At 43.6% G+C, this 16969-nt stretch overlaps 1 protein-coding gene across 2 annotated transcripts in view; it reads left to right on the top strand.

Annotated features, from left to right (window-relative positions):
- The window catches only part of MOB3C (MOB kinase activator 3C), a 31172-nt gene that overhangs the window by 11233 nt on the left and 2970 nt on the right, over positions 1-16969 (top strand). For both annotated transcript variants that reach the window (XM_081914042.1, XM_081914041.1), the window contains exons 2-3: positions 5554-6055; positions 11899-12101. In XM_081914042.1, coding sequence (XP_081770168.1) covers positions 5638-6055; positions 11899-12101 — 621 coding nt within the window. In that variant the 5' untranslated portion in view covers positions 5554-5637. The remainder of the gene's footprint in view (positions 1-5553; positions 6056-11898; positions 12102-16969) is intronic.

The following is a 16969-nucleotide window of genomic DNA, read 5'->3' as shown; positions in this document are numbered from 1 at the left end:
TATTATTATTATTAAACCAGGGTTACAGTTGCCAAAATGGAATGCCTCGTTGCCATTTTGGGGGCAGATGGCTTGAAAGTCGTATTTTTCAATACAACTTTTTGGTTACGGAACTTCATTCTGATTGTGCAGATAAAATACAGGGGATAAATTCTACAGGATGTGTTGCTAGTGTGTGAAAACAGTCAAGATTCAAGGGTCCCCAGGCATACACCTCCAGATGTTGGAGCCATCAGGGACCATCCTGGTACCCAGGCATCTTCACTTGGTTGCAAGTGGCTGGGAACCAGGTGCAAAATGCGCCTGGCGACTTTCAAACACTGCTTGGAGGCCACATTTGGGCAGCATGAAAGGCAATGGAGTTCAGCTACCTTGTGTGGACTGTAATGGCTTGGAATTTTAGGGAATGTGACATGTATCCATATGAGAAATGCCTCTCTTTGGCCCTCTGAAATCTCCTCCTTGGAAAATGTTATTGAGCTCTGATAATGCTTCTTGCCTGCCTGGATGGAGAAATGTATGGTGTATGGAGCTGGCACACAACTCTAAGATTTACAGGAGCTCTAAGGCCCAGTCAAAGAATCTTAAAGTATATGGGCTATATGTAACCATGGTACCTCTGTTTACTGTGGTTGCTGGTCTCAGAACAAGAAAGCACACAATCAAGCAAGCTATCTTTGCTTTGAACTGTATTGACTCAGTTGGTGGAGAGTCAGTGTGGAGGGGAGCAATATTTGTTACACTCAGACCCCACCACAGAATAGCAAGACAGACGACAGTGGCTCTTTACACAGCAACTCATGATTCAAAAGCCACGTTGGTACCTTTAACAATAAAGTTGAGTTCATGTAACTGGATTTCTCCCCAGTGGGGTTAAATACAGCTTTGAAAGCACAGAAGGGGTTAAACACTCCCAGAGCCATTGTTCTGGTCAATACCAGAGCCTCCAATGGATGCTTTAAAGTTTCTCTTTTAGAAAACAACCACCTCCACACGTCTCGCATCTGTTCTGGCCCTCAGCATGAAGGATAGCAGAGATTGTTACAAAGTGGGAAGGAAATCAATTGTGTGATTCAGTCTTCAGATGTTGGGGTTTTCAAAGTGCTCAGCTGGCCGCATTGTCCACCCCACATGAAAATATATTTTTATTCTTAAATACATTCTCATTATCTGGCAGCTGCAGAAAAGATCAAAGGAGAAATTTCCAAGTGACATTTTTTTTTAAAAAAGGCTAATTTTGTATAGTAGTAAGTGCTTAATGAATGCACCAAAATGACGCATTTAGGGTACAAATATAGACTTGAGACACTTGAAGGGCTTCAGGATCTGCCAGAAACCCCACTGTGCTAGCAGAACACAAGATATTCCATGGTCATTTTTTCATTTTTCTTTGTATTTTCTGGTTTTGTATTTCCCACCTCTCGTACTGAGAACACATTGGATACAGTGGCTATTTATCACATCATAGTAGGGGCACATCTAAGAGCATAAGAATAGCCTGCTGGATCAGACCAGATCCTGTATCCACAGTAGCCAATCAAATTCCTTTGGGAAGCCTACAAACAGGGCATGAACACAGCAGGACCTAAGTATAGGATTTCTCTGTCCAAGTTCCATTAAAATTGTGTCTTTCTGAAAACATATGTTGTTCTGTGCATGTGCATAATATACACTTTGAGGCTCAAATGGCATTTTAATGAGGGAGTAGAGGCTTAACTCGAGTCAGTTGAGGATTTAGAGTAAAGATATTGCTGCTTTTTTGGGGAAACAGTAAATCAATGTGGAGATTTTGGGAGTATAAAAATTTGGTGCTGGCATCATGATTATCAGCTTCCAAAGCAAAACATTCCAGGTTTGGTAGCCATAGTGTTATATGACAGGACCAAAATGTCATCCAGCACTTGGCTGGCTGGGAAGCAAACCTGAAAAGGCAGGACCGAGAGGACAAGCTCATTTTGTCTTGCAGCTCTTTGGCAGAGACTCAAGTAGCTGTAGACTGTGTCCAGGATCACCCTTTCTACCTCATTCTGTTTTGAAGTAGCATATAGGAGTGCAAGTTAAGTTAATTTTAGACTCTGGACTTAAATATCTGGAGGGTCACAGTTTCCCTACCCTTAATGTAAGAACAGTGTCGTGTGTGAAGCGCCACTAAGGCTTACGAAACCTTTGCATTCTTTAAAAGCAGCTTGTGAAAGTATCCTACATAACTTTTGCCTTTACTGAATCTGAGAGACTGTGGGAATGCAGAACTTATTTCCCCACCAAAACAATGCTAAAAATAGTGTTCAAAATGTGCACAGAATGAAGAACAGTCGCGAAGCAGCGGCAGGGAAGCAAGTGTTTGGGGCCCACGTGTTTCTCCCAGATAAATGCCTTAGCTGATGCTTGACAGCTCTCCGCTGTGCTGATGTGCTGGGTGCAGATCTGCGTGCACAAGATAATGTCTGAACTGAAGAGGACCTGAGGTTTTGTTACTGAAACACAATGAAAATCTTCTGCGGAATGACAGAACTTGAGGAGAGGCTTATCCCTCAGTACAAGATACATAACACACGCACATCGTAAACAGTGTCTACATGCTGAAATGGCTTTCCCTTCAAATGATCTATGGATAGCAGCCAGGAAAGCATCAGGCCTCTGTTATCATTTTTAAGGGGAAACCTAAGATTAACAGCATGCACATGGTTGTCAGCATATGATCACAAGAGGAGTCCTGCGTGGTGGTACCTCCGAAACCAGAATGGTGGGGGAAATTATGGAATGTCCTTTTATTAGTCAAATGGACAGTGTTCCATAAACCTTCAAATGCATTTGAAAGCATTGGCGAAAAATGGAGCCCAGTAGTTGTTTTTATAAAGAACTCTGTGACACTAGTTGAATGGTTAAACCCTGATACAAGGAATATTTTTTCGGTCTGTTGTAGATGGGTTTGATCTTACAGGAAGGTGGCTTTTATATAGGGATGAATTCAACGAAGTAATTGCATGAGCAGAACGGCATCCAATTGAGCAGTGGAAATTCCTCTCCTTCCCTCTGTGTGCCCTCTGCACACACCAAATCTGCTCCAGAGGGCTGAGGAGGACCCCCAGAGCAGATTTAAGAAGAGCTTGCTGGTTCAGGCCAGTAAGGCATCTCGTCCAGCATCGTGTTGTCACAGCACTGAAGCAAATGTCCATGAACAGCCAGCCAGCAAGACCCGATCACAACTGCATTCTCCCCTCCTGCAGTTATCAGCAACTGGCATTCAGAAACAGTGGAAGTAGAACTCAGCCTTCAGGGTCAGTAGCCTTGTCCTCCATGATTTTAGCTAATTCTGTGTGAAAGCCATCCATGTTGGTGGCCATCACAGCCTCTGGTGGGAGCTAGTTCCATCCTCCATGCCCCGTGTGGTACTTTCTTTGAGGACCTGCGGTGTTGTGAAGAGGGAAAAGGGAGGGGAAGTTCTGTTGTACAACTTTGTTAGATACAGCCCACAGAGCATATGTTTCAACTTCTGTATGTTTCGATACTTGTCTCAAAGTGGTACCTTGCTTGTCAAACTTAATCCATTCTGGGAGCCTATTCGACTCCCGGAACTGTTCGAAAACCAAGACACGGCTTCTGATTCGCTAACTCATTTACGGGTTTGTGGCATTCAGGAGCCAAATTGTTTGGGAGCCAAGCCATTTGACAACCAAGGTACCACTGTAATTTTTTAAAAAAAATTAAAGAAGAGATGGATCCTTTCCCCCAGATGACTGTGCAATGCTGCCAGTATTAGGCATGTGCTGCATCATTTTGAGTGTGGAGTCTGTGGTGTGCCTAAGTGTAGTGGCTTCTTCACAGCTGAATGGCAGCTGCACAAAAGCAGTGCCTGCTGGCCTTTATGCTTAAGAGTCTTCCCATGGCTCAGAACTTTTTTGCTTCTTCCCCTGGGACACCATTGAACTTGAAGCTGAAGCCCCAGGGTCTTTTTAAATATCCTTGACTGCAAAAGGAGCATTATGAAACAAGAGCCACAAAATGATGTGAACTGCCAAACATCTGTATTCCCAGTAGATGTGGACTGAACGGCCACACCAGTGACAAAGCAAAAGGAATGTTTTCTTCTAGGGCTGGAAATGGCACAGCTGCTGAGGAAACTGCCCCCCCTCCAGAAGGACAGATGTATTTTTAGAATATGCCTTGAGGTGTCACTTTGATATTCTTTTCTTCTTTAAAAGAACTTCTTGGCAATGCCGTAGAAATAATAAGAGCCTTTTCCAGTTTTCATTCTCTAATCATCATGGAGCACAAATCACTGAGGTGTAAGGATTCCGTTTCTGGTGAGGCAAGGGCTGGGGCAAGGCAAATATTTGGTTCAGAAACACAACCCAGAGAATCTGGGAGAAGTGTGAATTTTATGAGAAGGACTGCAATGTTGACCCCATTAGTAGCCCCTTGAGCAGTAGTTTGCCTTGCCATTTCTATGGCTGGAATTTTTATTTATTTATTAATTAATCTCTGCACAGTTTCAGAAAGTCTCACTAAGAATGGTGTTGTACAACCTGCTTGGCTTGATGGCCTGAGTTGCCAATAGCACTGGGGCTTGATTGTTTTACAAGCATCAGAGTTATAAAGCATGCACGTTCATATTGTGAATTGATACCTCATTGGAAACTATTTATGAAATAAATAATGCCCATGGTTGACCGCAAGTTATCTATACGGCATCCTTCCTTATTATTCCTTTAGAAGGATTTTACCTCAGGCTAGAGCACTTCTGCCAATCATTTTTCCAGAGTGATGAAAACGGTAGATAGAGATGGGCAAAATGGTGGGCACTGAGAGATTGTGTAGACCAGGGGCTGCCAATGTGCAGTCCATGAGCACACACTGAAATTAGGCTGGAAAGAAGCAGTGTGCTGTATCAAATAGAATAGTTATTTTGAGTGGCTTGTCTGTTGTGGGGGGGGGGAGGGAGAGTGATACCCATAATGTGTGTGGGGGGGGGGGGAGGGAGAGTGATACCCATAATCCAGTTTTCAAATGTGTCCAGAGGCCCATAAAAGTTTCTGAAACCTGGTGTAGATGCTACAGGTCATTTTTGTGAGGATGCAAATATATTCCGGAATGCATCTGGTGGTGTTTGTTTTTGCCTGAATTGAAGACCTGACCTAACTAAGCAGTGTTAGAAACTGAGTTATGAAAGTTAGGAGCTAAATGGCACCTTAAACCTAGGTTATGGGTGCATACTTTTTATAACAAGAATACAAAGCTGAAAATGAATGTAATTCAGCTAAAATATTATCTTCATTTTTCACATGGTCTAGTCTTTCACCTGCCCACCCTAAGTGGGTCTCTTCTCCAGACATCAGAGAATAGCTGGAAGTGGGGAGGCAGGAAAAGGTCCTCCTTTTCTTCCACTCTGCAGTTTGAGGCACAGTGCTATGCCCAGAGCTTAGAAACTGCTTGCATTTATGAAATTCCCTGTTGCAAAATGTGCCTGGAACAATGGAAGTTTTGAACACTGTAACCAAGGTGTACATTGTAAAACAACTGACTTAAATACTTTGTGTCCATTTTATCTTTTAGGAACCATCCTGATTATTATTTTTATTTTTGTCCTTTGGAAAGACTGGTCCTCCTTGTCATCACCCTGGCTGGTTCCAGCTCAGAATGGCTTTGTGCCTTAAGCAAGTTTTCAACAAAGACAAAACCTTCCGCCCCCGGAAGAAATTTGAGCCGGGGACCCAGCGTTTTGAGCTGCACAAGAAAGCTCAAGCCTCTCTGAAATCGGGACTCGACCTGAAAGCTGTGGTCCAGCTTCCCCCGGGGGAGAACATCAATGACTGGATTGCGGTGCACCTTGTGGACTTCTTCAACAGGATAAATCTCATCTATGGGACCATGTCAGAATTCTGTACCGAGAAGAGCTGCCCCATCATGTCGGGTGGCCTCAAGTATGAGTACCGGTGGCAGGATGACTACCGCTACAAGAGGCCCACCAAGCTGTCGGCACCCCAGTATATGTGCATGCTGATGGACTGGATCGAGACCTTAATTAATAACGAGGACATATTTCCTACCAGGATAGGTGAGTAGGCAATAGGTGCTGCATAGGAAGCTGCCATATTCAGGGTCAGACTCTTTGTCCATCCAGTTTAAAATAAAGTGGTACCTTGGTTCTCAAACACCTTGGTACTCAAACAACTTGGAACCCAAACACTGCAAACCTGGAAGTAAGTGTTCTGGTTTGCAAACTTTTTTCGGAAGCTGAACATGCTTCATTTTGAGTGCCACACTTCCATTTTGAGTGTTAAGCTGAGGTCCCTCTGGTTTTTTTCTATTTCTTTTGCGCTTTTGTTTTTGCAGCTCTTTTTTGTTTGTTTTTGTGACTGTGTGGAACCCAGTTCAGCTACTGATTGAGTGATTGTGTGACTGCAGTACATTGTTTATTGCTTTCAATTTATGGATCAATGGTCTCGTTAAATAGTAAAATTCGTGTTAAGTTGCTGTTTTAGGGGTTGTTTTAAAAAGTCTGGAATGGATTAATCCATTTTGCATTACTTTTTATGGGAAAGTACGCCTTGGCTTTGGAACACTTTGGTTTTGGAACGGACTTCTGGAATGGATCAAGTTTGAAAACCAGGGTACCACTGTACTGTCAATTGGCCATGGCTCTCAGGTGTTGCTGCTCATCTGGCCTCTGGTTGGTCACATTGCTGCTGCTCACCAGGACGGGGAGGGGCAGGGGGGACAGTGAGCTCAGTGGCACAGTGCAAATGCACTGGTATGATTGGCTCTGTTGGTGTGTTCTCAATTCACTGGCCTTAACTGCCACCTCCCCCTTTACCTCCTAGCAGACCAGCACAACCGACCAGCAGTCAGGTGAGGGCAGTGGTGTCCCCACCACACTGTCTCCCACTAATCTTTCCCATATATGCAACTGATCCTTTTAACTGGAGATGCCAGAGATTGAGCCTTCTGCACGCAAAGCATATGATCTGCCAATTGAGCCAGGGCCCCTGGCTTGCTGCTGCCACCAAGAGCCTGTACTGCACTCCCTACTGCCCTTAAGGTTACAGTCCTGTGTTCGCTTATTTGGTAGGACCCTGGAGGCCAGGGTTCAAATCTCCACTCAGCCATGAAGCTCATTGGATGACCTTGGGCCAGTCATTGTCTCTCAGCCTACCTTGCAGGGTTCTTGTGGGGATCAAATGAGGTGGGGGAGTACCACATATGTCACCTTGAGCTCCTTGGAGAAAAAGATGGGATATACACTCAAGCAGTGAATAAATACATAAATAGGAAAGTTCCTTGAATAGTGGAACTATTAATCTAGTATTGGCCCATGTGCAATCTCATTTTTTCAAATATTAATACAATATTGCCTATATGGTCATTGTAAGGTGATGTGATAGTGTAGGGAAATTTTGCTCTGCCTGCTGCAAGCTGTGGGAACAGGCGTTTTTCAAATAATAGCAAGGTGTTGCTATGGGTCATCCTAAAATGAAGCAACTGTGCAGGGCTCGTCTGCATTGTTGTAATCCTCCTGCACGGTGTGGGATGTGACTGTGTGATGGTTTCCACAGAAACATGATGTTGAATCCCATACTATTGAAATGAATGGACCTACGTAGCTTAGTCATGTTCATTAATTTAAATGGGCCTACTATGAGTAAGGGACGCGGGTGGCACAGAACCTAGGGCTTGCCGGTCAGAAGGTCGGCGGTTCAAATCCCCGTGGCAGGGTGAGCTCCCCTTGTTCGGTCCCTGCTCCCTTGGCCAGTAAAGCGAGATGAGCGTCGCAACCCCAGAGTCGTCCGCGAACGGTCAGGGGTCCCTTTACCTTTACTTACTGTGAGTAAAACTTAGTTGAATACCATCCTTACTTTTGAATCCACCTGCCTAGGATTGCATTGTACTGTTGACTATTTGCACTTTCCATTTTCAGTCCCCAAGGCCCTTTTGCAAAAAAGGCAAAGGATTTGTGTGTGGTGTGCGGGAAGGATAATATGATGCCTTTTGGGTTATTCTCCCATTGTAACCACTTTGACACAGCATGTTTCTAGTTGTTTTTGCAGCTGGCTGGTTTCGTCAAGGCTTGCTTGTGTTATTGCCACCCCGTCTCCTTTCAGAATTAATGCTGTGCAACAATGTGCAGCTGTTCTTGTACCATTTCCATTAAGTGCTGGTTTAAAACACACACACACACACACTCTCATAAGGAGAGGCTGTTAACAATGCCCATGTCTCATGGGGTTTGGAAAAAAAATTCACTGTATATGTGCCGTTGTTTTGGATAATTGCTAATTCCTACAATTACTTTGTAGTGATTAATAATAAGGAATCCCATTACCAGGCTTCATTTGAACGCATTGGGGGGACAAAATCTTGGCTTGGAGAGACAAATCCTTTAACATTCTGTCCTGTAATTTATTTGCTCTTAATGCCTCTCATTTATAATGCATTAATACACCACTTCTCATTATTTCCTTGTTGGATTAAGTGATGCTGTGTGAAAGCATCTGTCTCCGAAAGGGAACTCTTCATCCAACCAGTACCATTATGTTACCCTGTTCCATGTGCGAACGTGGTGGTAGACGGACAATAGTTTCTTTCAGAGGATGATATGATGGAGGCATTGCTGCCTATTGTAGGCACACTCATCCAATTATCATCTTTCTTTGCAAGTGCTTTAAAAAAAGTATACAAAATCTGATTGACCAGAGATGACCAGAGTGAGACAGAACCGGCTTTTGCAGAGAATAAGGTTCTCAGTGGCTACTAGGCCATAATGACTGCTCTGATTTGCTGGTAGGAGGCAGTAATGCTTCTGAATAGCCAGGTGATGGAAACCACAGGAAGAGAGAATGTTCCTGTGCTTGCAGGTTACTCATGGGCATCTGGCTGTCTACTGTGAGAACAGAGTGCTGGGCTTTTTGCCCTTATGGGAAACTTCATTTCATGATGGAAATCATCGCCCCAAAACACAATCTCAGTAGGACATCTAGCCAAACAACCAGGTGGCAGGATCTAGGAAACCTATTAACTTCCAGGTGAACCTGGAGTTTGCTGGTCAACCACTAGCTGAATTTCCTGAGCAGAATGGTTGTGGGTGGCCAGCAAGCCATCAAGAGGTTTGAGCCATCATACATCAAAAAGGATGTCTTGCTTATCAGATTTCCACCACATTTCCTGGCTCAAGGGAAGCCTTTATCTGCATCCAAGCCACCATGCCAGGCACTTCCTGCCTGCTCGTCTACTGTTGATAGTTTGCTTCTTGCGTTCGCAATGTACGGCAGAAAGGGCTCTCACTGGAATAGAGAAGTCTAGAATGATGTACCAAAGCTCACTATAAAGTTCTGAAACTTGAATAACTTTTCACAACTGTGCATAATTATTCATTCATTTAGGGCTATAGAGTTAATCAATAGTGGCCATCAGGGGAGGGTGGCCAGAGCTGCCTTGCCCCTCCCCATGGCAGTGACATGCAGCATTGAGAAGTCAGGTCTCCAGACTGCTACTCACATCAGTGTATTTTCAGCATACAAAGTGCTGTTCAGCTGTTATTTCATCTTTACACTGTACAGCATAAGGGAAATCAAGCTGGGGACTGCAGGCCATGTAGCAGTGGCACAAGCATGTTGGGGGCGTGTGCCTATTTTAAAGAGACACTGTCCAGAAACTGATCCCCCAGGATGTAATATGGACTATAAAGTCCACAATTTGACAAGACTAGTCTGGTATTCAAATCTAGTGCCTATAGCAGCGTATGCACATGTGAAAATGGTCTGGACTCCAACAGAGCCTGACTAGACTTTTTTCATGGCTATACATGGCTGAAATCCTTGTGCAACTAGAGCATCAGAATGACTGCTTTCCATCTTTCACAAGAGGTCCGTGGATACATGAAAATAAGCCTTTCTGATTCTTTAAATGAGCATTTGCACTCTCCACTTTTAATTCTAAGTGCTTTCAGTTTGTACTCTCAAGAGGAAGAACAATCCCTGAGTGTCCTGGAGCAGCTGTCTCAAGGTTTTTGAAGTTCTGTGATTCTGCTGTAGTTATTTCCACTCTATAAGTCACAGCAAAAAGAGCTTTTAAGCTCCAGACAGCACGACAACAGCACTTGTTGACTTCCCAGTCATTAGCGCATCTGAAACCTGCATGTCTTATTGCAGGTGCAACTTTGTGTCTATGAATCCTGCCAGCAACTCCAGACTTCATTAAAATCAGGTGCATAATTGGTTCATTTGGCTTGTCTTCAGACTCTGGAATGCATTTGTGGGAAACAAATGCTGATACCCGCTTGAAAATACCCGCTGATACCCGCTTGAAAATAAAATGTAACTGCCAGACCCCTTAATTGTTTGTGGTTATTCCTCTTTTCATCTGTGCAGTGTGCATGGCAATGGAACACATGTGGTGGATCATTTAGGGGGCTGTTTCATCTGTTTCCCATTACTGTGATCAAGTTGTATATACCATAGTTGTTTTTATGAGAGTGGTAACAGAGTGCCGCTCCATGCAGTGCTAAGAATATCATCTAGCTCCCCCTGCAGGTCTAGTGTGGTTTCATGTATTCAGTAAACACTCAAGCAGCGGTTTCCAAACTCCCCTTGTCCCCTTCTATGGACCACTATAAAATTGCTGTGGGTCTTGGTGGACCACTTACTGATGTTTTTGAAGCCCTATAAATTGGTACCTCGGGTGACGAACTTAATTTGTTCCGGAGGTCCGTTCTTAACCTGAAACTGTTCTTAACCTGAGGCGCGCTTTCGCTAATGGGGCTTCCTGCTGCCGCCGCGCCGCCGACGCACGATTTCCACTCTCATCCTAGGGCAAAGTACTCAACCCGAGGTACTACTTCCAGGTTAAGGTAAAGGTAAAGGGACCCCTGACCATTAGGTCCAGTTGTGACCAACTCTGGGGTTGCGGCGCTCATCTCGCTTTATTGGCTGAGGGAGCCGGCGTACAGCTTCCGGTCATGTGGCCAGCATGACTAAGCCGCTTCTGGCGAACCAGAGCAGCACATGGAAATGCCGTTTACCTTCCCGCCAGAGCGGTACCTATTTACCTACTTGCACTTTGACGTGCTTTCAAACTGCAAGGTTGGCAGGAGCAGGGACTGAGCAACGGGAGCTCACCCTGTCGCAGGGATTCAAACCGCCGACCTTCTGATCGGCAAGTCCTAGGCTCTGTGGTTTAACCCACAGTGCCACCCGTGTCCCTCTACTTCCAGGTTAGTGGAGTTTGTAACCCGAAGTGTTTGTAACCCGAAGCGTTTGTAACCAGAGGTACCACTGTATAATATATTTTTTCAGAATTGAAAAACTACAAACATGTGCCTGTACCAGCGAATTTAGGGAAGTGGGTAACAAACCAAATCAGTTATCTCTGTACTATTTGAGGAATTATCTCTGGGCCATGCTACCTACCAGGGATAGCCAACATGGTAGTTTCCAGATGCTGTTGGATTGTAGCTCCCATCAGCCCCAGCCAGCATGACCAATGACCAGGAATGAAGGGAGCTGTAGTCTACCAATATCTGGAGGTCTACCACTGAGCTAACCCTATTGTGCACACCAGAACACAATAGCTGTTGTCCTTAAGAAAGCCAGGGCGTTGGAGTGGTTAGAGGGTTGGACTAGGACCTGGGAGACTAGGGTTCAACCCCCCCCTCAGCCATGAAGCGCATTAGATGACCTTATGCCAATCATCATCTCTCAGCCTAGCCTACCTCACAGGGCTGTTGTGAGGTTAAATGGGGAGGGGGATAATCATGCATGCTGCCTTGAGCACCTTGAGGCCTAAATGTAAAAATAAATAAATAAGAATAAAAGGAAGGATGCACAAATGCAAGGCCCTAAATAGAGCCTAATGTCCCACAGTAGTGATGAAAGCTCTAAACACTCCGCCCCTTGTGTCTTGCAGGTGTTCCTTTCCCCAAGAACTTCCAGCAGGTCTGCACCAAGATCCTCACCCGCCTCTTCAGAGTCTTTGTCCATGTCTACATCCACCATTTTGACAGCATCATCAGCATGGGTGCCGAAGCTCACGTCAACACCTGCTACAAGCACTTTTACTACTTTATCAGCGAGTTCAGCTTGGTCGACCAAAGGGAATTAGAGCCTCTGGTAAGAACATAGGTACTGTTATTATGCACCCTGCTTTTGATTGGCAGGGACACCTTTTGGATGAGGGAAGAGCACTGGAGACTTAAAGTGTTCCAAAAATTCTTTAAGTTTGCACTGCAAACTACACATTAGCGCTACTTTAGGTCACCAGGAGGGCTGTCAGTATCTCCAAGCTCTTATGGAGATCACATTCCAAAGGCTTGAAAGAGATTCCCAGCTGTCAGGCGACTGCCCTGTTGATTTTTTAAACAGAGTTCAGAGCAGAGTGCTGGCCAGACAACCTTAAGAAGAATGCCATTTGCATATGTGCATCACATCAACTATTTCACACTATAAACACAAATTTTTCACTGTCTAGGAATTATTCTTAGAAGGCTCCATTTAAGAATCAGCTAGGATGGATGAGCTGATGACGATGATTAGCATTTCGAACTGTTTTTAATGGTGTGTTTTTATTGTTGTAACTTACCCTGAGACCTTAGGGTGAGAGTGGGTAATAAATGGTACTAAATAAATAGTATGCACAAGCCCCATGAGTGCTACAACTGAAATCCTGATCTCTCTAAACTTTGGCAATATAGTCAAAATGTGTCACTTCTTAACAGATGAGGGAATGGATACAATGTTTCACATCTATATTTCAGCTGACCCTAAAAGGTAATTAGAGATCAGGAAACCGAAGAGGCTGAAAAGAACAAAAAAAAAATCAATTCTAATCCACTTCCCTCCTTCCTGCTGCTTCCCTTAAGACATAATAAGAGGAAGTTTCTCCCCAATTGTCCTTGCAAAGTGACAATAACTCCCAGTTAGTGTTGCTTGCTGGCCGTGTTTCCGAGTGTGAATTTATATGCCTCTGACCTTGTACCGTCTTTTCCAACCATATATTCTAGAAAGAATATATGGATTGATCTTAATTTCTAGTACTGGGATATTATAACATGCACAGCTGATTCCCACTTTCAAAGTGATCCATGTGCAGCAAGCATTGTCTGTCTAACACATTCACAATGAAATTGATAGAATCCTATACTTGTAGAGCTGGAAGGGACCACAAGAGTCATCTAGTCCAACCCCCTGCAATGCAGGAAGCTTTTGCCCAGTGTAGGGCTCAAACCCACAACCCTGAGATTAAGAATCTCATGCTTTACCAGCTGAGCTATCTCAATCGTGTAACACAATCACAAAAAAATCATTTCCCCTCTGTCTTGAGTCATGATTATATTATTATGTATGCTAGTGAGCACGGATACTGAAATGTCCTCAACTAACAAGTCACCATCCAATACGGTATTGACATGAAATGTACTATCATCACTAGGTCAGGAATGTAAACCAGAATAATAAACCACGGTAGTGCAAACCATAGTTTTCCTAACTATGGTTTCAGGTGCTCTCTGAATTGACAAACCTATAGGCATGGCTATGTCTCTAAATGGTATTGCAGCATGGAGACAGAGCTTATGGCCTCTTAAGGAACCACGTGAGCTTATGAATAAGAGGAAGAAAAGTGAATCCTTGTTTTTAGCATCAAACTTCACTGCATTTCACAAAGGCAGATGAAAGATTTTCTTTTTTTTGAAATCTGAAATTCTTCCTGGCCCTGGTGGTTGTGGGTGAAATGCTAGATCAGCATGAAATGGAAGCACCACATCCTAGAGGGTAGGCTAGATTTCAAGAGATTGGAAGGCTTCTGAAATCTGGGCATCGACCCGACTCCATGTCTCTGCAATCCTTTCCCCTCAATATCTCATGTTACGCATTCTTTAAGGGAAGGGGAAATAATAGATGCAATTCAGCTGGTAATAACCTCAAATTATTTCTCCATTTCACAGAAAGGAAAGTAGAATTGAGATAAAGTGACCTCTTCAAATCTCTCTCTCTCTCTCTCTCTCTCTCTCTCTCTCTCTCTCTCTCTCTCTCTCTCTCTCTCTTTGTGTGTGTGTGTGTGTTTGTTTGTTTCATGGCTAGATTCTCCCCCATCAATTTACCGGCTTTGGAATACTTTAAATTAAACATTCTGGGCTTCTTTTTCAGAACTGAGCCTCTAGATAATTTCCTTCATTCTACTTGGTTGTATAAAATGAATGGCTTTACTCTCTTGGCCTGAGACTAATTTTAGAGATGTGTCTCCTAAGGAAACAATAATTTGTTTTGCTAGGGTAAAACAGATTTGTTGCAACAAGTAATAACATTGGCAAAGCCTTGGATTATTTCTGGGAAAGACAGGAGCTGCTGTGGGGACCTTCTCAGCATAACGAATGTTGTCTGATGTAGAGATGGGTCACTGTTTGTGTCAGGATGAAAAATCAAAGGACTTAAACAAGCTGATGTGGCGGTGGTACCCAGAAGGTAGGAGAAAGTGTGAACAAAAGGTGGGGAAATTGGAAATCTGAAGTGTGAAAATAAAGGTAGAAAATGAAGCAGCATCAGAAGCAACTGAATTTTCAGACTGGCTTTCTCTTTAAGCCAAGAATAACAACAACAACAACAACAATTTGCTTAAATAATTATTATTGGCTTAAAGTGAAAACCAGTCTGAAAATTCAGCTGCTTCTGAGCCAGAGTAGAGAGGCATGATTTTCGCACGCACACCCTGCCAGGCCTGTGCCCTTAGTTGGGGCCAATCTAGCCAATCCCTATATATCCCCTTGCTTTCCTCGGCACAAATCTGTTGCTTTTGTTTAGGAGATTATTTAGTTTTTGCCCCCCCCCCCACAGCTGCATGCGTACACACTCACTCACACATATTCCTCACTAAAAATGAGTGGGAGATGAATACTTGCAAATAATATACTTCAACTCATTTTTTTAAGTTTTCAGATCTGTGGGTGGAATGACTAGGCTGTGGGGGTGGGAAATATTGTTTTAACAGAGGCGTTAAGAGATCTTGATTGGAAAGCAGAAACTCTCACTGTGTTCCCCAGGCAGACAGAATCCTGGAATTGATGTTTCTGTTTTTTTGTTATTCTTCAGAACTTGAAGATGGTCATGAATGTTTGGCTTGCACAGGCAAATGTTACATAATAGAACATGTTTTCAGTTTTCATTTAGCTTGAAACAAGAATAAGCCCACTAGCTAGAATGGGACTAATACAAACCAAATGCATTCAAGATGTTAGCGACTTGTCTTTTCCAGCATCTCATGCTGTGGGCTTCTGCTTCCAGGGCTTAACCCTTTGTCCTCAGATCGAAGCCTTCTTCAAAAGAATCTATTTGGCACCAGCTGACATCGCCTCTTCGTATGTGGTTGGTCATCTCTCCACCCCTCCTGCTGCCCTTACTAACTCTATTGTGGCAATTCATAGATGGTCTGACGTATTTTCAAAGTGTTGTATCCAACGCTACTATTCCGCTCACGCAGCAGAATTCTGTTTGTGCAATTGAACTTTCCCCTCCTGTCCCCTGCAGCCCTATGCACATGCTCCAAATCTGCACCAGAGAGTTGGGGGACCTGCCGGAGTGGGTCTTGTGGGAGCATGGGGGAAACACTGTTGCACATGTGGACTTCTGCTTGCGCAGTGTCGAATGCAACCCAAAGACTGTGAGGTTCAGATTTGCTCATTCCCACTTCCACCGGCATTAGGAATGTTTGTGACAACAAAGAAAATGCCAGCATATGAGCATGGCAGAAAACCCAGGAAACTGGTTTGTCATGACCATGGATGCCCCAGGAACAGGACTGAAACCTGGAGGTCTAAAAAGCAGTTCAGGTCTGTTGGGAAAATGGCTTTCAAAGAGACCCGCGCTGAGATTTGGCTCTGCGAGCCTGTTCCCAACATGAAACAGGCATGCACAGCCAAACTGAGCAGGATTTAACCCCTGCCCATCAGCTGATGAGCTGGAGTTAAATCCTACTGCTTTGGCTGCATGCATGATTTACCAGAAAGGGAAGAGAATCAACTGCTACCAGCCTGCTAGCCACTGAGGTCACCCACCCTTGGAGTGAAATCAGCTGATTGGCAGGTGGGTGTGGTTTCTTTAAAAATAACCTTACAAGCCAAATTTGACCCCCTGTCAGGCCAAGAGGTTGAAGGTTCCTCACTCCTTAGACAAGTGACTGATCACATGCCACAATAATGCATTTATATTGGTGCCTCTATTACTATGGATCTGTGTCTGGTGAATTCACATGAGCAGTTCGCCTGGTGATTATCAGATGATAAGCTTTCATTGAGTTGTGTAAACTTCTCTTTCAATACTGTACTGTTCAAATATCATAAAGAGATTCTTTCCATTGTCATTCATAAATGACGTTTCTTCCCATGCTCCTCAATCCTTTGCACATAAAACACATGGCTATATAAATCCAAACTCAGGAGCTTTTTATATGTAAATGTCACTCACCAGTTCAACCTCTTTTCTTCTTGCCAAGTGATATTTGATAGGATGTTGTTTTTAACTCCCTTTTACACATATTGTGCATATTTCCTTTTGTTACCTATGCTTTCTTCATGGTATTAAAGGAAAACAGCGAAGATGTCGAAATTGGATTCTTTTCAGACCCAACACAACCCTTTGTGGATTATCCGCTTCTGTTGACCCTTTTGGTTATCACCAAGGCAACTCAAAGAGACACTGAAATTCTGTCCTATTTTTTGCTTCCCGTGTCTTGCTTCAGAATCTTATTTCTTTCAAACCTAAACGCTTTAGGCGGTTTTAAGTTGAAATCAATTTAGAAATGTAATAATGTCTACCAAGAAAAAAAAATCACTGCATTGTCTCAGATTTCTTACAAAACGTTAAGAGTTTATCGTGAAATAAGTGAAGGGGGATTTATTTTATTTTATTTTTTATGCAACAGATTAATCCAGAGTCTTGAGTCATATATTTCCCCTGTATTAACTGACACATTCAATGAAATATTGCAA

This window comes from Podarcis melisellensis (assembly GCF_964234715.1).
Source record: "Podarcis melisellensis genome assembly, chromosome: 6".
NCBI lineage: Eukaryota > Metazoa > Chordata > Lepidosauria > Squamata > Lacertidae > Podarcis > Podarcis melisellensis.
Note: the sequence above shows the minus strand (reverse complement) of the source record. Positions and strands in the feature narration are given on the sequence as shown.